Source organism: Vitis riparia, chromosome 17 (assembly GCF_004353265.1).
Source record: "Vitis riparia cultivar Riparia Gloire de Montpellier isolate 1030 chromosome 17, EGFV_Vit.rip_1.0, whole genome shotgun sequence".
NCBI lineage: Eukaryota > Viridiplantae > Streptophyta > Magnoliopsida > Vitales > Vitaceae > Vitis > Vitis riparia.
Window position 1 is genome coordinate 19,727,847 of NC_048447.1, and position 22,615 is coordinate 19,750,461.

The window sequence follows — 22,615 nt, forward strand, 5'->3', positions numbered from 1 at the left end:
TTATCGCATTAAGCTAACACAAAAATTCATAAAATTATGCTTATTTATTTAAAAGTATCTTACCATTTCGGCCTAATCTATTTATCAAATGAGATTTATTAATCATCTTTTGCTACTAATTTTAAATTTTATTATTGTCAAACATGATATTTAAATCTAAGGTGACAATTTGAATGGGTTGGTAGGTTGATGACTAATCCTAACCTAAATTAAGAAACGATCAACACAACCCAACCTATAATTCGAGGTACTCGATTCAATATCATTTTTTAAAACTGGCTTGAATTTAGGTTGATCGAGCTAAACTTGAATTGATTGATTAAACCTTTTCACATTAAAATCATGAATCAATATTAATGAATATCACTTTCATTGCTATGTTAAAAGCTTTTACTTAATCTTGTTTGGATGCATGTAACATGAAAATTAAGAATGTGAGCAGATATAAATAATATGATTAAAATTATGAATAATGTAATAAAGAATGGATTATTCAAAGTATACTATGAAATAAATCGTTAAATAAGGGCTTATAATATAATACCGAAAATCATAAAAACAAATTTTAATCGAATTATTTAGAAAATGAAAGTAAGAAATAGCAAAATATTGAAGAGGTAGTGAGTGATATGACTTATTGTGCATTTTATTTTATTTCAAAGAATTTATCTTCGACAAGCATATGAAAAGATTGTCAAGAGAAACCTTGAATTAGAAACGAAATAGTGAAATATTTGAAAAGGCCATATGAGGTGTGACCCTTGAAGCTGGTTTGGGCCAAACACTAGTACACTCTCCACCACATCTTTGCATTTTCATTACCTTTTTCTTTTGTTTTAATTTTTCTTTTTAATAAATCTTTTTCTACTCCATATTCTACCAAAAATTACTAATGAAGAATAATTAAAATAAATTAAATATATTAAATTAGATATCTTAAAGTTAAAGTAAATGAGAAGTATTTTATGATGCTATTATAGAATAAAAGAAATCATAAAATTATGGATTGGAACCTGAAATTATCCATGTTCCTGGTTCAAATTTGGAAAGAAATATGAATTATGTGGAGATTTTTTTTTTATTAAGATTATTGCTTCAATATTTTGAATGAATTCAAATTATTTTAATTGAAAAATGTCCATATATAAGTATTGGGAAAAAAATAATAAGAAAAAACAATTTAGAAAAATTATTTTTAAAAAATTTTGATTTACCATGAAAAATAGAAAAAATCAAATATAATTATAAAATTATATATATTAAAATTTATTTAATTTTAAAAAGAGAAAAATAAGTGAAATGGATTTTAAAAAATACATAAAAATAATTTATTAACTTTAAATCTATTTTTAATTTTTATTATCTCTTTATTTTTAAAATTTTTTTCTTCTATTTAGTTCCCATTTTTCATGAATAAAATAAGAGAAATAGATATATTAAAAAATAAGGTGGGGTACGGGGGAAGGAAGATGATGAAGTATCGTGGTGACAAATGAGCAAGTGAGCCCAGGCCTAATGATTGAGATTCTATTTTATTCATTATTAAGAAAATAATCATATAAAAATGAATGTAAATAAAATATTTTGAAACATATTTGTAGTATCCTAGGGTACTTCAAGCATGTTAGGCCTTTGGCTGATGTTGAAAATGGAAATCAAATGATAAAATTTTGAAAATAGGAATTAAAACAAAAAAAGAAAAAATCTATTGTTATGAAGACCTAGATTTGCATTATTATGTTATTGAAAATAATTTTTTAAAAACAGTTTAAAAATAGGTTTTAAAAACAATTTTAAATTATTTTCATGAACAAAATTAGGAGAATAATGATAAACCTGGCACTTAGTTTCAGAGCCCATGTTTTCAAGTCTCTAAAATGACCATGAGTGATGAGTGGGGTCAACAACCATCACCCATTTAGTAGAAAAGGCACTAATTTATATGGGTTGGCAATAAGAATTCTATTCCAACACACTAGGTTTAAAAAAAAAACCCAAAGACTTGATGGATGAGTCAAGTAGCTGAACACACTCATTCCATCTTCTAAGTCAAAGTCCAGATTCTGGATTCTTAAGCAACATGCCCAACAAAATTGTACAAAGAACAAATAGCTGAACACACTCATTCCATCTTCTAAGTCAAAGTCCGGTTTCTGGATTCTTAAGCAATATGTCCAACAAAATTACACAGAACAAATAGCATATAACTACAGCTTGGAGATGCAAGATTTTCCCTTCTTGCTTCGGATTCACTCTGTTACTAAGTTATATCCAAAAGAGGAGCAGGACTGTCCATCTCCCAATGCCTGGTTAACCATTTACGCTTTTGAGGCGTGCGATAAGTTCATCCTGTAGAAAGAGATCCCATGTGTTATTGACCTGTTTAGAATTATGTGACATTGAGAACATGATGGTATCATAGAACCTGTTTGGAATCTGTTCTTGAAAATAATTTTCTAACTTGAAAACCGTATGTTTGACAAAGTTATAACTAAAAATAGGTAATTATATATTTTGTAAAAAGAACAAATTTGAGATGTTTTAAAGTTTCTGAGAAACAATTGAAAACGTAAAGAAGGGATGGGGAAGTTTACATTGTACACAAGTGTATTGGTGCCTTGATGAAAAATAAGCTGAGAAAACTAGTTTTCATATTTGAGTTCCCCAATCACAATTGTGTTTCTAAAAAAAAATTGAGAACTATTTTTAAAAACTAATTTTTGATAATCGTTTTCGAAGATGTTGTCAATAGGCCCATAGTTGCTCACCATTCCATTAATCAGAAAGTGGCCAACTTTGTGTGTATCAACTACCCAAGGGCCTAGGGTTACTGCCCCACAATACCCATTTTTGGACTATTGAACGACCTCAGAGAATTTGAAGCTATAGTTACCTTCTTTCCTTTTGGTGAAAGACCTCTCTCCTTAAGAAGAGCACGGAGCCTCTCAACAGTCAAACTCTGGTAATCCCTATCAGATGTGCGGGCGCTTGATCCTGATCCTTCTACAAAATCATCTATGCCATTAGAAACTCAAAATAATAATAACAGAAATATAATTGGTCTGTAGAGGGAATTCAGATGTGGAGAGCAAGTCCACCGGACAATATGGTATTTGGCATTTAGAGAGAAAGATTGAAGATTAGAAGGTAAGTATGTGAAGGAAGAAGTTATGAGGTGGAAACCATTCTAAATGACTCAACATAGGCACCATATGAGCATCTCTTCAATAATCTACTCATGATTGATTGTTAGCCATCTCAAGGCACAATGAGGCTCCACAAAATAAAATCGCTTGTTTTTTATCACGACACCAAGCATGAGTGTAGATATGGAGCGATGGATCGGTTTAGTAATAGAAACAGATCATAGATTCAAGCTCAAGGATGGTCTTGTTGAAAAACCATGTCAGGCTGCTAGTTGTCTACCTCATGGGGCAGGGTTTCAAGCATCATGCCTACAAACTGACCCAACCATCCCCACACACAAACCCACCCACCACTACCAGAAGTGATTACATGCTAGAGGCAGGATTGACACCTTAGTTAACTGTTCAAGGAGATATCAAACCATCCAACAATAGTTGATGTTCATACCATCAATTTCTGAGGACCACAATGACTACATTCTAGCATTCCTCAGACAGTTTCTATTCCCTTTGGAACCAAAAAGAAAATAAGGTTGGGGGGAATCTATTCCAGCAAGATATCCTGTTTGAAACATCTTTCATTATGGAAATGAAGTTGATAGAAAATCAAAATAAATTTTGAGATGTTACATGTACTCAAACTACATGAACAAATAAGACTTGGGGCCCACCTCGTCGAGAACTACTTTGAGCATTGGTCATAGCTCTCTTAGATGAAGATCTACTATCTAAAGCTCTTTCAGCAGTCCTGAAAAAATTCGAAGCACAATGTGAAAGTGAGACCAAATACAATTAAATACATAGACATAAATGTAGTATGGCCTGTAGAAGGATGAATATGGCACATAAGTGACTATAATGCTATTTATATAGAATGCTAGAAAAAAAATGACAAAATATCTTCCTATGATCCTATCCACTATGTTTTGATAAAAGAAGCAGGAAAACTAAGCTAATCAAGCATGTTTAATTCCAACATCTCAGAATGAATATGAGGTAAAATTAAAAAAATCTGATTTCAAAGACAACACAAACAATGGCATAAACATAGACGTGATGTTTTAGAAACATCATTCAGCTAAGAAAGTATAAGACTCATTACCTTTTTTTAGAAACCTCAGCTGCAGTTGTACCCTTTACATCCTTTGAACTTGAATCACCCTTCTGTTTCTTAAGCGTGAGAGATCTGATTAGTATGTTGGTTTGGTTGGTCTTTATCAGTTGTTCCTCTGGTTATACAAAGCAGAATTAGATATTCCAATTTCAAAATTATGATCCAAATTCCAATAAGTGAAAAAAAAGACAATCACAAGATATCTTCGAAAGAATCAAAGAGTTAAATGCAAAAATTATAATCTATCAAAACACATCATTAAGGTCGAATCAAATGATCCCAAGAAAAGTGCAATGATAAGCTAAATGGTGAAAGAAAAAAGGATTAATTGATTCAAAGGGATGAAAAGATCCCAAATTTGTTAAACTAACCTCCCCCATTTTGGAACTTGAAGAGTAACCCATTTTTGACATAAATACTCTTCAATATTTTCATTATTTACATGCGTGTTTTAAATGAAAGAGTTACTTTTGCAAGAAAAAGATGAGGGTTTTTTTTGTCCAAAATGGGTATTTTTTTAGGTTGAAAAAAGGTGAAGGGTTAGTTTTCCAAAGTGAGGATGATTTCATCCCTTTTAATCAGTTATCCTAAGAAAAAGCCAATAAAATCCAAATTGTAGTGAAATAATACTCAACTAAACTAAATTGAATAAAAACTTTGACCAATTATTTAGGACTGACAAAACAATTCCATTCCATCATTCATCTCATTACGGCTATGAATTCTATACTTAAAAAGTACCAACATGTCTTTTTATGTAATCGTCCAAACTCTTTCTTTTATTTGTATTTAAGTTTTCCCCTTATGTACCACCAGTGTAACTCATTTATGTCATAAACAAACTAAAGTGAGCCTCTAATCAATAAAAAGTGGTAGTCAAACTTGAGTAGCTTGAATCGTCCTACATTCTTATAGAGCTTACAAACCAAAACGATACAAGCCAGGTAGAAGGTTGATCCATGGCATGGGCTTAGGACATTCCTAGCACCAATGTGATGCTTTGACAACTCATGCTCGCTTAAAATTGCACACCAAGGCTGAGCAACCAAATCTTACAATGTATAAAAATGAAAATGCTATATGCACTTGCAACTGCTGCATCAGCTTATCCCATCAAGACTAAGCAACAAAAGCTTAAAATGCATAGAAAAAAACTTCACATGGTTAAGAGCTTATTACAACTCTTGGAGGCACATATTTATAGGCACTCTCTAGAACCCAAGGTTTTCACTAACTCTCTAAAACCTTTTGTGTAAAAGCAATTTTTTAATATTCTAGATATTCTCTAATATAAGCTAAACTCTAGAAGACTCCACCCTATTTCGAAGCTTCTATGATAACCATCTAAAAAGCTTCAATTTTAAGGTTGAGACCAAATAAATCTACGATTGCTAGTGCGGTTTGCCACAGGATCTAAAACTCCCTCTCTAGCTACAATTACTAGCTAAGGGTTCATTTTTATAGGATGTGACATCTAAATCATCTCAATAATAATGAGGCGCAACAATAGGATTGTTCATGTTCATTTATCTCATAAACAATTTTGAATATAAACAATTTTTAATGAGTCTCTAATTGAATTTATCTCAACTTAGCTCTAATAGATCAGTTCATCTCACAACCATTGTAAATGATTGTCACTCATTCACGAGGTTTCTTTTTTAACCTTGAGAGGTATTTGTTCTTACCAAGAGGATTGTCTAATTTTATGTCTTCAAAAGTAATTTGAGATAGTTTGTGTGTTCATGTTTTAATTTGCTAGTAAATATAAATAATTTGCAAATAATGATCCTTGCTGTAATGATCTAAGCATAATGCTGATAGGAAGTTCCTTTTTCCCTTTTTCTTTTGCGGCTGATACTCTTTTTTTTTTTTTTTTGTGATACCAATATTTCTAATATTAATTAAGCATGAAAATTTAATTTGCAGTATTGAAGAAAATATTCCATGAATGATTTGTAAACTCTAAAATCATTGAGAAAATTTAAAATTCCAAAATTTGAAATCATAAACCAACCTGGTGGTGAAGTTTCATGATCACATATATAAACTCGCATTCCACCCTGCAAAAATTTGTGAAAGATAAATATATGTTAGAAAAAGCTAATTCAGCTGCCACTGTAAATAAAGTCAAATTATAAACAACTTCCATCCAAAAACCAAAAAACTAAAAGAAAACGGAAACTCTTAATACAAGCATAATAACCTAAGTCAAAAAAATTTATTGGCCTCAGTTGAGTTGAAATCTTGCTTCCTTGAATTCTAAATTAAATGTCCAATCTTAACTCGCTCAAATCCTAACTCATTTTATTTTCTTGCATTTTCCGAGGAACCAAACAGAACCTTTTCTAGACAATTTTAGCTTATCAAAGTCCAAATTCCGAACGAAAAGGGGTCTTTAGAAAACAAGCCTGCGAACAAATTGTTCATTTTTTTAAATGAATTTTAGCAACTTGCTTAAAGTGTCATAATTCACCACAAACAAATCAAATTTCAAACAAATTCCACTGAAAAAACGTAATCATCAATAACCCTATTCTCCGTTTGATTTCCGAGAAAACCAGTAAACCGGAAGAAATAAAAAACTTTGATTATAAGTTCAATAAGCAATGAAAAACAATTTCAACACTCATCAAAGTTCCAATTACTTCTATTTTCCTACATTCCTCGGCAACCAAACAGAAACTCTTTGAAGAACAAGAAAAGTGCTCTACGAAGTCAGAAAACTGGGGTTTTGGATAGATATGGAGAGATCACCGGATTTGAAGAAATGACAGTGGATGAGAAGAGGCCGCGAGAGGGCAGGTTCACGAGGTACTTCGAAGCTTCGCTGGCCGTCTGATTGGAATTCGACGGCTGTGACGAGGTGGTGTCCATGGCGTCTGATAAACCCTCGCCGAAACAGAGATGGAAAAGTCAAAATCTTTTCCTCTTCTTCACCGCAGGTGTCCACTCTTTATGTAGTAGAGCGGTTCGGCGTCAAGGCCTATGGGCCATCTTGTTGGGCCGACTCAAGGCCCATAATTCTTAATTTTATGTAAATTCTTTTATTTCGTTATTTATTAATGAATTTATAATTGAAGTTTGTAAAGGATTCGAATATTAATATTTCAGTATTATTTAAGTATAATAATAATAATTTAAAAAAAATATCAATTTAAACCATTGTTACCAAATTTAGACTCATTTTTTAATATTCTCAAAATATTATACATTAATCATCAAATTTCAACCTTCAAATATATATATTAAAATTAATTTTATTCTTGTCATGCACAAATGGTAAAAATAAATTGATATTTATATTTAGGAAAATATAAAATAATTTTATAATGATTCGGATTTTTATTTATTTTTTGAATGGGAAATGCAAAATAAATTGATATTTTGATGAAATGAAAATGAATTGAACGATAAATGAATTGGAGGAACAAAAAAGTCTATGGATGGATGAATCTATATGAAGATAATAAATTGATATGAATGGGTACATATAAAAAGCCATATAAAGGAATGAATGGATACGGTATGTACACTAAAGTCAAGACTTACACTAGTATCAGAATCAAGGTTACGGGTTCGAACCCCAAGGGTGTCGTTGGGGGGGGGGGGGGGGGGGGGGGGGGGGTGGAGGAGGGGGGAGATTGTTGGCAGATCGGAGGGTTGGCCGTATCCATCAACTCCCCTTGTGTTCGTCGTGGGCACTTGGGTGAATGCACTATAAGGTTAGGGTATACGTCTTTTCTACAAGCAATTGCTTTTAGGAGAGTTGGTAACGCCTGAGGTCCTACAATAATTGTTGGCAGATTGGAGGGTTGGCCGCGACCATCAACTCCCCTTGTGTTCGCCGTGGGCACTTGGGTGAATGCACTATAAGGTTAGGGTATACGCCTTTCCTACAAGCAATTGCTTTTAGGAGAGTCGGCAGCGCCTGAGGTCCTACAAGAATTGTTGGTAGATTGAAGGGTTGGTCACGACCATCAACTCCCATTGTGTTCGCTATGAGCGCTTGGGTGAATGCACTATAAGGTTAGGGTATGCGTCTTTCCTACAAGCAATTGCTTTTAGCAGAGTTGGTAGCGCTTGAGGTCCTAACAATTGGAATCAGAGCAAGACTTCTTATTTAAGACTTAACCGTTTAAGAAATAATGACTAATCCATCAAGCTCATCTCACATTGAAAGTTTTTCAACCACCCGATCTCCACTTTTTACGGGAACCGATTATCCCTATTGGAAAACTAAAATGAATTGGTTTCTCTAATCCATTAATCTTGATTTATGGGATGTCATTGAAAATGGTCTCCACATTCCTTCAAAATTAGAAAATGGAGTGATGGTTCCAAAACCTAAGCATGAATGGGATGAATTTGATAGAAAGAAAGTTCAATTAAATGCCAAAGCCGTTTTTATCTTACATTGTGCTATTGATAAAAATGAATTTAATCGTATTTGGCATTGTAAGTCGGCTAAAGAAATTTGAAGACTATTATAAATCACTTATGAGGGAAACAACCAAGTTAAAGAGTCTAGAATCAATATCCTTGTGCATGATTATGAATTATTTTCTATAAAGAATTTTGAATCTATTGTTGAGATGTTTTATAGGTTCATTGTGATTGTGAATGAATTTGAAGCCTTGGGAAAGACCTACACCGAAGTAGAGAAAGTCATGAAGATCTTAAGGTCTCTACCAAAGAAATGGGAAACAAAAGTGACGACTATTCAAGAAGCAAAGGATCTCACTAAACTTTCACTTGAATAACTCATTGGGTCACTCATGACTTATGAGATAGAGTTGTACAATCATCAAAGAGTTGAAGAAAATGAGAAAAGTATAGCTTTTATGGCTTCAATAAATGATGATGAAGAGGAAGAGAGTGAAAGTGAAAGTGATGAAGACTCCATGGAAGAAGAATGCACAAATGAGGATGCGAACATGTGCTTTATGGCTTTGGAAGAACATCAAGATGAGGTAAACTCCAACTCTAACCATTTTGAATTTCAAGATCTTGAAAAACTTGATTTCAAAAATATATCTCTCAAGAAAAAGATTTCTTGTCTTCAAAATGAGCTCAATGGGCATAATGAAAATTTTGAAAATATTGAGAAGGCAAAAATCTCTTTTGAAAAGGAAAATGAGGGGTTAAAAATTCTCAAATGGCCAAAAGACTTTTGATATGACTTTGGTAAATCAAAAATGCATTTTTGTTAAAAAGAGGCTAGCCTACATGCTTTTCAAAAATCAATTTTTTAATTTTTTTTGCAAAGGAAGCCTCTAGTCTTTCGCCTTTAACTATTTGCAATCTTTAGATGAGGTCACATTAGTGATATTTGTCCCTTAAGAAAATCTCATCATGTTCTTCAAAACTCTAGGTTGTTGGGGCACTAGGATTTTCATGCATTACATTATTTACTTATGCACCAAAATCATCCAAGAGTTATTTTGTTTTAAATATTTTAAGAATTGGATGATTTCATGTTTTCAACTAAAACCTTGTGTTAAATGTCTTTCAAACTTGTTTTAAAAGGTTTTAAGTTGAAAAAATTGGTTGTTGAGCCAAAAAACTGCTCAACCGGTTAAACCGGGTGAGGAACCAGTCGACCGCAAGCTCAACCGGTCGATGGTGCAAAAAACTTTCTCTTTCTTCCAGAACGGTTGTTCAACCGGTCAAGGTTGAACCTCAACCGGTCAAGGTTGAATCTCAACCGGTTGAGGTCCGGTTGAGGCCCAACGGTCACCTACCAAGCATTAAATGCTAACAGCTAGTCAACCGGTCAACCCCTAGCTCGACCGGTCGAACCCCCAAAGGCTAGTTTGACTTTTTTCTTCTATAAAAAGGCTCTAATCTTTATTGTTTAAAAAGTTTAACCTTCCCAAACATTTCTTAATTATATTTGAGCCTTGAAAGAGTGTTTTTGAGTGCACCATTGTTCTAAAACTTCCATATCCTTAGTGCACATTTCAATCCTAGTTTACTTGTATCATTTGAGCTTAAAGTTCTTGTGCTATGATTTTTGTGAGATCTTTTATTTGTAAATCCTTGAGAGGAAGTTGTTCAAGAGTGGGATATCTTTTGAGAAGTGTAAATAGTGTTTGAAGCCAAAAGTCCAAGAGGGTGAATTGGAACCATAATCTAATTGTATTGCTTGAAGGTTTGGTTTAGAAGTCTTGAAATAGTGGAACCTCAAGCTTGGATTGAAGCTAAAGGAGAGTGGATGTAGGTCGGGTTGCGCCGAACCACTATAAACTCTTGTGTTTGCATTATCTCTTCCCTACTCTTTAATTTATATGCAATTGTCTTTATATTGCTTATTATATACTTGCATATAATTGTCTTTTATTTACACGTAGTTTAAATTTGCAAAAAGAGACCATCACCCTATTCACCCCCCTCCTCCCTCTAAGGTGATTACCATAGGTTGGATTAGCCTAATTTTTCTAATATAAACGATATAAAAAATATATTTTTTTAATGAGAAATACAAAATAAATAGATAAATAATTCTTAATATTTATTTTGATATGTAAGTATTAAAAAAAATCAAAATGAATTAATACAACAATGAATACTTTTAATTAACATGATAGTAAATACACTATGCATTAACTATTTATTAAATTTTTTATAAGAAAAACTCATATCATCTTGAATATATAATAATAATAATAATAATAATAATAATAATAATAGAATATACACATATAATAAAAATGATAAGGCTGAATTAGGAAAAAAATGGACATATGATAATGATAAGAAATCTATATTAATCACATGATATAAAAGTATATAATAGAAATGATAATATTATTTTTGGAAGAAAAAAAAGTGTCAAAACACTTCCTACTTCTATATATTTAAAATCTTTTTATTTTTTTATTTTTTTGTATTTCAATCACAAAAGTTTATCTTAACTTAATATTATGAAAAAAAAATTATATAGAGCAAATTCCCGAAAACCAAAAATAAATTATAAAATGTATTAACATGATTAATTTAATAATAAAACAAAATGGAAATTTATTCTACAAGTTTAAATATAAATATTTAAAATATTATTATTGTGGATTTATGTTATTATTTTACGCTATCTTTAATCACATTTTCATTATTCAATTACTATGCAAATCATTGATCAATTATTATATTTTCTTAATTTTGTATTTTATATTAAAAACAAATTCATAACACAAAATATCCCTATTGGACGAAAATTAATATTCATAAAACATTAAACGAGATTTTAAAATTAATATTTATATTTTTAGTCGATTGTTGAGGGATGGTGGGATCGAGATTTTTTCCTTAATAGAAATATACGAGATAAGTAGAATTAACTAGATGTTTGATAAAACTTAATACTTATTACTTAAAATCCACGGTGATTTTAGTAAGTATTTATAATATTTTTAATAATTAAAAATTTGTATCATTAAAGTATTAGAATAATTAGAAACGTTTTTTAAAATCATTACCAAATACACTCTTAACGATTTAAGTCAGTTTTAAATTAAATCATATTTAAGTTATTGACTTAATACTTATTACTTAATTATTACTTTAAGTATTAAGATTGTTTGGTAAAGTTAATTTAAAATTTATTTTAAATAATTAAATTGATATATTTATCATTATAAATTATAATTAAGACAATATATTGAATAATAGTGAAGGTCGTAAAATAATACAAGATATTACAGAGGTAACTAAGGTAAATGTAAAATAAAGAGACGACTTAAAAATAAATGAATTATTTTTACTTATTATTTAAAATTATTTTTAATTTTAAATCATATCATTAAATTATTTTATCAAATATACTTAATTTACTTAATGATTTAAATTAAGTTATTAATTTGCTTTAATAATTTATCAAACACCTACTAAATTATGAGTGGTTTTTAAATTTAAGGTATTTTCTGATCTCACCTGTTTGAACATATATTGAACATATATGATGATTTATATATAATTAAATAAATTTAATTTATTTTTTATCATCCATTTTCAACGTATATAACATAAATTATACCTTTAATAAAAATAAATTATAAAATATATAATATTATTTGTTTTAATCATGATTTTTTTAAAATTTAAAAAAATTAGAAGTTAGCGGGAGGGGTCTATCCACTCTACCCGTCCCTCTTTAACATTTATATATAGCAATTTAAACCAGATATTTTTGTCATTGGCGTTCGAAGAGTCTAATGGGATATCATCACTCTAACCTGATTATGACATTTAATTATATAATAAAATCAATAATTAATTATTTAATTTTTTTAAGAAAAGGACCAAGCAATATATGACACGTTTCGAAGCCCCGGTAGTCCCTGTTGCCAAGTCAGCAGGTAGACGTCAAAAGAAACAGCGCAAAGCACGCTCCGGCGCATGTTAGAGCGGTCCGCTAGTGGCTTTTATTAAAAATCGGATAAGTGTGGAAGTTGTCTTAAAAAATAATTTGAAAAAAAACAAAACAAGGAAGGATAAGAAGAGCGAATAACACGTCGACAGTCAACAATCAATCGTGCACTTTGACCGTCCGTCGGATAAATCAAAGCCATCCACGTTTCGAAACACCACTCATTCCCACCCGAACAGGCCAATAAACGGCTGGGATTGACGCGTGCACCACACTCGATGTCCTCGGGATCTGCTTGCGTTTATTTATGGATACCTTCGGATCGAACCCTTGTCAGCATTGAGGATTTTTGAAAGGGAGTTGCAGTAGAGAGAGAAAGACAGAGAGTTGTAGAGAGAGAGAGAGAGAGAGAGAGAGATGGAGGACAGTCCGAGAAGTGGAGGAATGTCGAGCCCAGAGGCAAAGCTTGGGATGAGAGTGGAAGACTTGTGGGATGTTCAGGAGCCGCAGCTGACTCCTACAGAGAAGCTCAATGCATGCTTTGAAAGTGTGCCCGTCTCTGCTTTTCCACCAGCTTCTTCTCAAGGTATCATTCAGAATAAGTCATCAACCCCTTTTTGCTGTTTTTTCTTCTTTGAGAACCCTATCTGGGTTTGTACATGAGTGATGTCTTCCTTCAGTTTTACCTTCTGATTTCTGTTGTATCTTTCTTGCTGTTGGCAATGGAAAAAGGTTTGAATTTCAATTCATTATGGGGATTGAATTGGGGGGGTCAGCTTGATTGGATTGGATTGGATCAGCTGAGAGGATTTGGAGACTCTTACTATGTTCTTCCTCTGTTCTTGTAGCAGCAGCTTCAGCATAGACCATGCTACCTCTTGCTATTGCCTTTAGTAGTTCCATTCAAAACAATCTTAATCAATTTTTGTTTGGTACTTATTGATTTTGTTATCTGGGTTTACACATGGGTGAGGTTTCTTTTTAGTTTTAGCTTCTGATTTGTGTAACTTTTTTGGTCTTGGCAATGGATTAAGTATTGGGTTTCAATTGGTTAAGGAGTCTTGAATTAGGAATGGACTTGTTTGGATTGGATCACATCACCTGCAAGTTCTTACTATTGTAGTCTGCCCTTTTGCACTTCCCCTGTTCTTTTCAGACTTCTGGATTGAGAAATTTCACTCTAATTCATTGTTTGACACTGGAATTGAATTCAATCCAAAACTCCTCTGTTTTTCTGTGATTGCTGCTCTGTGTCTTCTTTACTGTAATTGTGCTTGATCAGATTGGGCTGCCCAATATGTGTTGTTTACTCATTGCTCATTGTCCTATAATTTCAGGAGCCCAGGCACAAGATGCCAGTCATCTATATTAGATATACCATCTTCTTCTCAACATTTATGGTGTTTGTGAATTTTCTTTTCAGTGATTGAGATAAAATCAGACTGCAGTTTGGCTGAAGCTGTTCAAATACTGACCAAACACAGAATTCTCAGTGCACCTGTGGTGGATGTCGAGGCACCGGAGGACGCGAGTTGGATCGACAGATACATTGGCATTGTAGAGTTTGCGGGTATTGTCGTATGGATTCTGTATCAGGTTATTGTGCCAACCTTTTCTACTTGGATCAAAGTCTGCCACGGTCCCATAGTCTTTAACTTCTTTATCCATTCTCCAGTTTAAAACCGATGAATTCAATTTATTTTTAATTTTTTTAGCCTGATATACATTGTGGTTCAACTACCAAACGGCTTAAACTCTGATTAACCATATGTCTCGGATTGAGAAATTGGAAATGAAATATATTTTTGATGATTTTGGCAGTCAGAGCTTGCATCTCCCCGGAAGAATGGTGGGTCTCCTGCTGCAGGGTTTGGCACAGGTGGGAAAGAGGAAGCCATAACTGCTGTTGCTGCAGCTGCTAATGGAATGAATTCTCCCAGAAGGCTTAAGAACTTAGGCTTTGAACCAGCTGAACCGACTCCAGGGAGCTTCTTTGAGGCTTTAACCTCTTCGGAATTTTACAAGAACACAAAGGTTGTATCTTATACCTCTCTCTCCCATGTTTTCATAGAAAATTTTACGAAAATCATTGAATTACCTGCATGCAGGTACGGGACATCTCGGGATCATTTCGCTGGGCTCCGTTTCTTGCTTTGCAGAAATCCAACTCCTTCTTGACCATGCTCTTGCTGCTTTCCAACTACAAAATGAAGAGTGTCCCTGTGGTTGATCTGGGCGAAGGAAAGATTGATAACATTGTCACGCAGTCTGCTGTCATTCACATGTTAGCGGAATGTGTCGGGCTCTCTTGGTTCGAAAGATGGGGAGCTAAGAAAATGTCTGAACTCGGCCTTCCCACAATGAAGCCTGATCAAGTTATCAAGGTCTGTAACTAGTTTTCATGCTGATTTTCCCCAAGGTGTTTGAATTTGTTTTCATTAGATAATGGGTTTATATGATCATGTAGGTGAACGAGGATGAACCAGTTCTCCAGGCGTTTAAATTGATGAGGAAGAAAGGGATCGGAGGGATTCCTGTGGTTGAAAGCGGAGGTAGAAAGGCTGTTGGTAATATTAGTATAAGAGATGTTCAGTTCCTTCTAACCACACCAGAGATCTACAGAGAGTTCAGGTATGATGCTTGAACTATTTCCTGGAAATCAACCTTCACGTTCCCCAGGAACTCATATGGGATTTTTCATTGCAGATCGATCACAGCCAAGAACTTCCTCGTGGCAGGTAGGAAGTACCTGGAGCAGCACAACGAGGCCTCACCCATGTTGAGTGGTATGATCACCTGCAGACGAAATCAAACAGTCAAGGAAATGATTCTAATGCTCGACTCAGTGAAGATCCAAAGGGTTTATGTTGTGGATGAAGATGGGAATCTGGAGGGGGTGATCACGCTCAGAGACATAATCTCGAAGCTAGTGCACGAGCCTCGCGGCTACTTCGGGGATTTCTTTGATGGCGTTTTGCCAATGCCTCAGAACAGCAGAGTGTAACCTGTAAGAGATACCAAATAAGCTGGTGATCGTTTTGCTGTTGAGTTTCAAGTTTGTAATGAGCCCCATTTCTTCCTTTTTTGGTTGTTTGTTTGTTGGAGACTGAGGCAACCCCCCCTTGTAATTAGTCCTCTGCGGATTGCTGTGTGTACCCACAAACTCTCACCAAGCTTTTCTTGTGGTAAGTCTAATAAGTAGATTATTTCCTAGTATGTGCCCCTAATTTGAAGTTAGTTTGCGGTTGCAAAATGCCTAGAAGTGAAGGGGAGAGGTTCTATGCTTTGCCTGGGGGGCCTTGTGTTTTACCTAGTGACCGAGAGAAGAAACCGTAGTGTCTTGATGCGGCCTACACAACTGGTCTATGCCATCTTTTGTAGGGACAGGGAGGACATATTATTCTTGTGGGTTACTGGTTGTTCTGGGAAGAGGTCTGGGATCAGTCTTTGAGGTGGGCCTACCGATTTTCTAGGAATGGGGGGATAAGATCAACCCAGATTCTCATACTTAATTCTTCCTTGTCCTCCTTCCACCACATTAAATGGAAAAAAGGTAATACCCAGGTCCAAAGATCCAGAGCCAGCAACAGAGGCCTACCTGTGTGGGTGATGGGTAGTGGGTGGGGTGGGGGCGGTGCTCATGTTCAGAGGTGGTGGATATAGTGCATCATGTTCGGAGTCGTGGACGTAAATGGACCAACCATTGCACCACATCCTAAACAGAGTGGGATTCTGCATAACTACTAGTTTCCTGTTTACCAAACAATTCCATGTTCTGAAGAGGGAAAGAAAAGAAGTGGACAAAGATGACAGAATGTTGACTAGCAAAGCGGAATCTTTTTCTTCATTCATCAGAAGATGAGAGGTTTTCTCAAGAAAATAATGTGACAGAGCATAAACCAAGGCATTCTAGAGCTACAAACATAGTGATTAAACCACTAGGATTGCATAAAAGCATTCTTAAAGAGACGCTGTTAATATACCATTGAAGAGAAGCAAACACCAGATGCTTGCCGTGTGTTCAGTGGAGATGATATTCACTCTGATGCCATACCTAGTGTTCACATATTCAGTAACTCAAAAGTAGAGACTGCCATAATCTATTTTCTTGTGCAAACTCAAACCCTCAAAAACAACTTCCACCTGATTTTTTTCTTACTATTTTTTCCTGGTTCCAGTAACAATAGTTGCCAGTGTCTGTGTCATAAGTCTAACCCTTAAAAGACTGAAGCTTGGAAGAAATCACTTCAAGCCTGGAAGTGATGATTACGCCAACTGCAACTACAACAATACAAAAGCGCGTTTGACCCTGCCACAAGTAACACGATGATATTTGATGTTTACATTTCACATATGAGACAAATATCTTCAAGCTATATTCTACCAGTGAGCATAATTTAACCCAAAATCAAAGCAAAGCGACATATTGAAGATTATAAATGCAATCCAATCAGTTTGTAATAAATGAATAAAATAATTTTCAGGCCATTCTCACATTTCTCAGATTCGCACAACTGGAACTGCTCATCACCAACAGGAAGGTGGCATTGCATAAGAGTAAAATCCACCAAATATACAAACACCAGAGACAATGCCTTGACTATTGCTCTGAGTCTACCTGACATGGAAAATCCGTCTTGTAAAGAAAGAAAACTTACAGCTAGATTTCTACCAGATTGAGTTCAAAACTACAGGAGGAAACAAAAGGGGTGAACATTACTGATGACAACATATCAAGGATTTCATTCTAAAAATACCAAAGACATGCTAAAGCTGAAACAGGTGAAGGGAACAGGAATGGGAATGTGGAGTTCATTCATCCATTTTTGCAACTGCTTGTTAAGCTGATAATTTTCATAAAACGTGTGGCTCTGTAGGTTGAGAAATCGAAGCAAACCATCCAAATTTGGCAGATGCAGGCTAACAACCTAACCAAGCAATACTAGTTTCCCAGTCTCATCTTGGTTTGATATTCCATTTATAAATATATGCTATTCAATTAGGAATTCTTTAAGACAACAATGGCAAAATATAGATACATGTTAAGTTGTTTGCCCAAGTTGTGCACCACAGCCAATAATGGATGGACAAAGAAAACATGCTAAAAACAGAAGAAAATATCGGGAAAGAAGAATTTCTTGGTTTCAATCCTGCAACATTCATATGGAAGGAATCACATAGAAGTTGCATGTGATCCACAAGATTGATTACTGAAAGATACATTGAAGGAAGCAAAGTAAATCAGAGAACCGTAAAGAGAGGAAATGTTGCAGGTTCTGGGGAAAGTTGAATTTAAATGATAATGGGTGTCGGGTTACCACACACCAATCACAAACTGCAACCCTGTCTCTTGAGTATACATGGGAGGAATTTGCAGACTTAGACAACAGAGAATTGCAATAAGAAAACTATGGTCGTAAGCATAACAACATGCCAAACAAGCAATTAATTGATCGCCTAGCCTCCTCAAATGTAATAAAATCATGGTCACAATATTAATTCAACTGTGATTGCAAATTTGAAGATCAACTCTAATTTTGATCCATGACAATAAATACATGACCATAACAAGATAAACACATACAGGATCTATAAAACATGTACAAAGTTATTACAGTATATAAAGCGCGCCTGGCTAACTTTCACAAAAACCTGTGCTTTTATCATTAACACCAATGAAACAAACAGCATATCATCAAGCTACATTTGGTACCCAAGCTGAACTCCAACTACTCCTTCAAGCCATGGGCTTACCTGTCTGGATAGTCCTGTAAGCTATGCAGTTTTTCTTCTCATATGGTGCAGAACAAGGGATGATCCTTCGAATAAATCCAACAAGTAGTTCTCTAGATCCTCAGGTGTGTATTTGATGTACTTTCCAGCATTTCTTCCACTCTCTAGATTATTCCCAAACCTACCCATAAATGAACGGTAGGCGGGAATTACCTTTTCTGATATAGAAATTCGAAGCTCTTCCCTGAGTTGGGCATCATGGACCTTCCAAGCTGTCTGGATCCTATAAATATCTTCGAAGCATGCATTGAAATTTTTAAATCTTTCTTTAAGGGCCATCTTGGAGGCATTGCTTGAGCTCCCACCAATGCCTTCATCCTTGAGACAAGCCAGGACCTTGCTCCATGAAGCTCTGAGATAACTAGTGGCATATTGGCGAATCTGTCCACGACGCTTCCGGACCCAGTGATCTCCCAAAATCTTGCCAAGCTCAGAGTCTTTCACTTTCTGAACTATGTAAAGAATGTTGTTCATCAAGAAAATATATTGCATTGCATTATCCTCGTAAAGCTTTGATTTCTCTGTGAGGTTGGATTCCAGGCATGACATCAACAACAACAACCTACGCCCAATTGGGGGTGTATTTCCTAACTGCAAATTATCCCCATCACGGTTTTGCAAATGATCTGATTCATCATCATCTTCACTTTCTAAAAGAGTGTTGAGGGTCTCACTATAATCCACAACCAACTTCACATAATTCATCACATAGCGTGTTAAAGGGTGAATTTCACCACCTTGAATGGGTCTCCTGGATGTCTCAGAGCGAACTGCATTCTCAAACTCTGCAAACGTTCCCTTTGCCGCTTCCCCCAGGCCTGCCAGCACTCCTCGGGCCTCACTCCAGACAAACTGCCCCAACTCATCTGAAAACAAGGCTTCCAAGTCTGGCAACACATCTGCCAAGGCATCATACATATCGAGTATGCGGAAAAGCTTCTCAGAGGATCTCCTCCCAATGGCAACAGCCTCACCGAAATTCAACAACTGCATCACACAACTCTTGGCAGTCTCAGTGAAGCAAACCTCCTTAATCAAGTCGGAGCCACTAAAAGCTTGGTCACAGAGCCTCTTCTCACCCCACAGAAGAACCCTAACAACAATCTTCACAGCTTGCATCCATTTCTTCATCTTCTCATCCAATGACCTCCACTCAATCTTCTGAACTTCCTCAATACTCAATTTCTCAACACCGAGAATCGACAAACACTCGTCCAAAACATCGCGCCGAACACTGCTATAAACCTGACAACACTCCTTCTCGTACCCAGACCTAATCATCCGATCGGCAATCTCCTTCAATTCCGCCACCGCATCCGGCTGAATCAAATCCACACACACATCGTCCCCCAAACTCCCTCCTCTCTCGTGATAACAGCTATTTTCCTGATCATCATCAACGAAGCTGTCGAAATCCCCCATAATCTCCCCCTCGTTGGTCGGAAACGAGAGTGAAACCCGCCGAATCGACCCGTACAGCCTGTCAGCGTCGAGCGGCACCGTGTTCCGAATCAGTATGTGGCGGAACTCGTCCTCCAGCCTCGTCATCGCCACCTGGAGCGCACTCTCGGCGCGATCCATCATCTCGCCGTCCGATCGAATCGCCAAATCCTCCGTCATCTGCAAGATCTCGTCCACCGCCGCCAAATACTCGGCGGCCTCCTCCGGCGCCTCGTCCCACGGTAGCGTGTGCCTCGACGCCTCCGAGTTCGAGTCCCACCTCATAATCACCTTCTCCGCCGCCTCGAACTGGTCCACCTCCGTCTTCGTTTCGATCAAATTCGAAATGTTCGAGAGCCGGTTGTCAAAGCTGGAGAAGATCAACAGCATATCCTCCGTCACTTCCTTGGTGGTGTTCAAACTCTTCACGATTTGCTGCGCCGTCGCCATGACCCGGTCCTCCCCACCGGCACCACCGGAACCGCCTCCACCACTTATTGTGGTTGTTGTCGCCATCGATATTCAGCAAGGAAATGAGAGAGAAACGCGCGTGGGCTCTCGGTGCCTCCTGCAGTTCCCGCAGTTCAAAACCCTCGATGTTTTTGTTGTTGGCGTCCCTGCTGTATCTTTGGGTGACGATTGTTCTTTTTTCTTTTTTTTTAAAATAAATAAACTTTTTTCAGTCTTTTTTTAGTCTTCGCAACTGAAATTACCAATCTGCTTCGCCGGCCCGGTCCGACCGAACCGGATCCATGACACAGACGTAACGTACTCTTTTGCGCGGGTCAGGTGATTGGATTATCCTGCGGTATGATCCACCGGAGAATCCATGCTTCCCTCCTACACCTCGCCGGCACGTGTCTGAACGTGCTCTACGTGGCAGATAATAATTGCCTCAAAATTTGTAACATTTACTATGTTCAGACAATTTAATATTTATTTTATTTCTGATAACCTTTTTTTAATAATATTTCGACCCACAAACTTCAAATAAATCCATTATATATTCCATATTTACCAAAATATTATCTAGCAATAATCATTATTAAAAGCGTTCAAACAACAACGCTGATAAGAGTCAATGGAACGTTCCTCTACGGCACGATCTACATCTGCGTTCATACAACCCAATGAAAATAAATAAATATCAATTAATTAATTAATTAATTCATGCAAAGATACAAAGAAGAAGAAGTATTCTTTTTAATTAGAAGAAAAGGGAATAGTTTTCTTTTGAATAAAAAATACATTAAAGTGTACTTTATTTTTATTATATGATTATTAGATTAATGGGTTTGTGGTGCAATAAAGTGAGTAAATATCACTTATTATATTCTTTAATATCAGCAATTACATGCTCTACTCACATAATTACTAATTAATTATAAGATTAAGGGATAAGTGACGCACAATCATTACATTCTTTACCCATTTTTTGGGGAAAGGGTGAGAGAAAGACATGCATAATTGACTTGTACTATATGATATTTATAGTGATGTACAATTCTAAGTTTATCAAGGGAATGGGAATGTCAATGAAATATATTCCCAATAATAAAAATATTTATATCATGGTTATGATTGATTTTTATAAAGTATTAAAAAAAAAAAAAGATTTTCCCATGTTTGATTATCCTATGAAAAAATACTAAAAAAAAAAAGTTAGAAATTTATATATTTTTAAATTATTTATATTTATATTGGTGAATTAAAATAAGTGAAATGAGTTTAAAGTATTATATAAAAATGATTAAATCTATTTTTAAATTTCTTTCACTTTTTCTTTACTTTTATTTATCATTTCCATTTTCTTTTCCTTGCATTTTTTCAAAATTTTCGATGACCAAACATAACCTAAGTGACCCCACCTTTTTCTTCCTTTTTTTCTCATCATATATGTTGGGAAAAATGTGTTTCCACACGCTTTTATGAAAAAATTTATAAAATATGAGGAACCCAAGTTTATAATATTCAAACTTTATATATTTATTTGAAAATAATTAGGACATTTGACAATATATACCCTATTGTCTGTTTAATGAAACGAGGATTAGCTTTAACCATCTAGATACTACTTTTAACTGGTGAATACGTTATTTTCAACATATTCTTATTTTATGATTTTTAGATGAGTATTTTCATATGTTGCATTTTATTTTATTAGTACCTTTTTTGGAAATCGGCTTCTTGAATAAATCCAATTGGTATTTACATATAGAAATCGCAATGACAAAGTTTTTTATTGGGGATTAAGAATTCTTTTAACAATTATTTTAAGAAGTGTTTTTAGTTTATAAAATATTTTTAAAAAAATAATAGGTGTTTGATAAAATTTAAGAAATATTTTTAAATTTTTGAAAAATCACTTACAGTGTTTCTTGAAGAAATATTTGAAAGATGATTCTCATAAAAACACTTCCTAAGAAAACATTAAATATTCTCGTTTAAAAATCAATCTATATATGTAGTATACCATCTCAATATCTAAGCCATTTAAAATATATAGTTAATCAAAATTTAAAATATTCCAACGTGTGACCAAGCCCAAATCATTTAATGAAAGTAAAAGAAAAAAAGAAAAAGAAAAAGAAAAAAGAAAAGAAAAGAAACTTTGATATGAAGAAAAGAAATTATACTAAGAATATAAAACAATGAAACTTCAATTAAAAGAAATGAAAATAACCAAAATGGGAAAGAACCGACCTAAATACAAAGTAATGACAACATTCTCAAAATGCAAAGCGACAATTTATG

General features: G+C 34.7%; 3 protein-coding genes and 1 long non-coding RNA gene across 4 annotated transcripts; 1 reads left to right on the forward strand and 3 right to left on the reverse strand.

Moving 5' to 3' along the window:
- Positions 1-1,947: 1,947 nt before the first annotated feature.
- On the reverse strand, positions 1,948-7,177 carry LOC117934478. Its single transcript, XM_034856183.1, has 6 exons — positions 7,018-7,177; positions 6,278-6,323; positions 4,249-4,375; positions 3,818-3,894; positions 2,894-3,003; positions 1,948-2,349 (listed from the first exon to the last, which is right to left on the reverse strand). Exons 1-6 carry the CDS (start codon positions 7,135-7,137, stop codon positions 2,311-2,313), a joined length of 519 nt encoding a protein of 172 aa, XP_034712074.1. The 5' UTR covers positions 7,138-7,177; the 3' UTR covers positions 1,948-2,310.
- A 5,813-nt stretch (positions 7,178-12,990) lies between these two features.
- Positions 12,991-15,844, forward strand: LOC117903982 (SNF1-related protein kinase regulatory subunit gamma-1). The gene is made up of 6 exons (XM_034816510.1): positions 12,991-13,214; positions 14,052-14,224; positions 14,450-14,662; positions 14,737-15,012; positions 15,096-15,259; positions 15,335-15,844. The coding sequence occupies exons 1-6, from the start codon at positions 13,046-13,048 to the stop codon at positions 15,630-15,632; spliced, it is 1,293 nt and encodes a 430-aa protein (XP_034672401.1). The 5' UTR covers positions 12,991-13,045; the 3' UTR covers positions 15,633-15,844.
- Positions 15,845-16,733: 889 nt separating this feature from the next.
- On the reverse strand, positions 16,734-17,588 carry LOC117903983. Its single transcript, XR_004649556.1, has 2 exons — positions 17,124-17,588; positions 16,734-16,937 (listed from the first exon to the last, which is right to left on the reverse strand). It is a non-coding gene; the product is annotated as an uncharacterized LOC117903983 (long non-coding RNA).
- A 511-nt stretch (positions 17,589-18,099) lies between these two features.
- LOC117903981 (exocyst complex component EXO70B1) lies at positions 18,100-20,501 on the reverse strand. The gene has a single exon (XM_034816509.1). The coding sequence runs from the start codon at positions 20,375-20,377 to the stop codon at positions 18,404-18,406; it is 1,974 nt and encodes a 657-aa protein (XP_034672400.1). The 5' UTR covers positions 20,378-20,501; the 3' UTR covers positions 18,100-18,403.
- Positions 20,502-22,615: the final 2,114 nt, after the last annotated feature.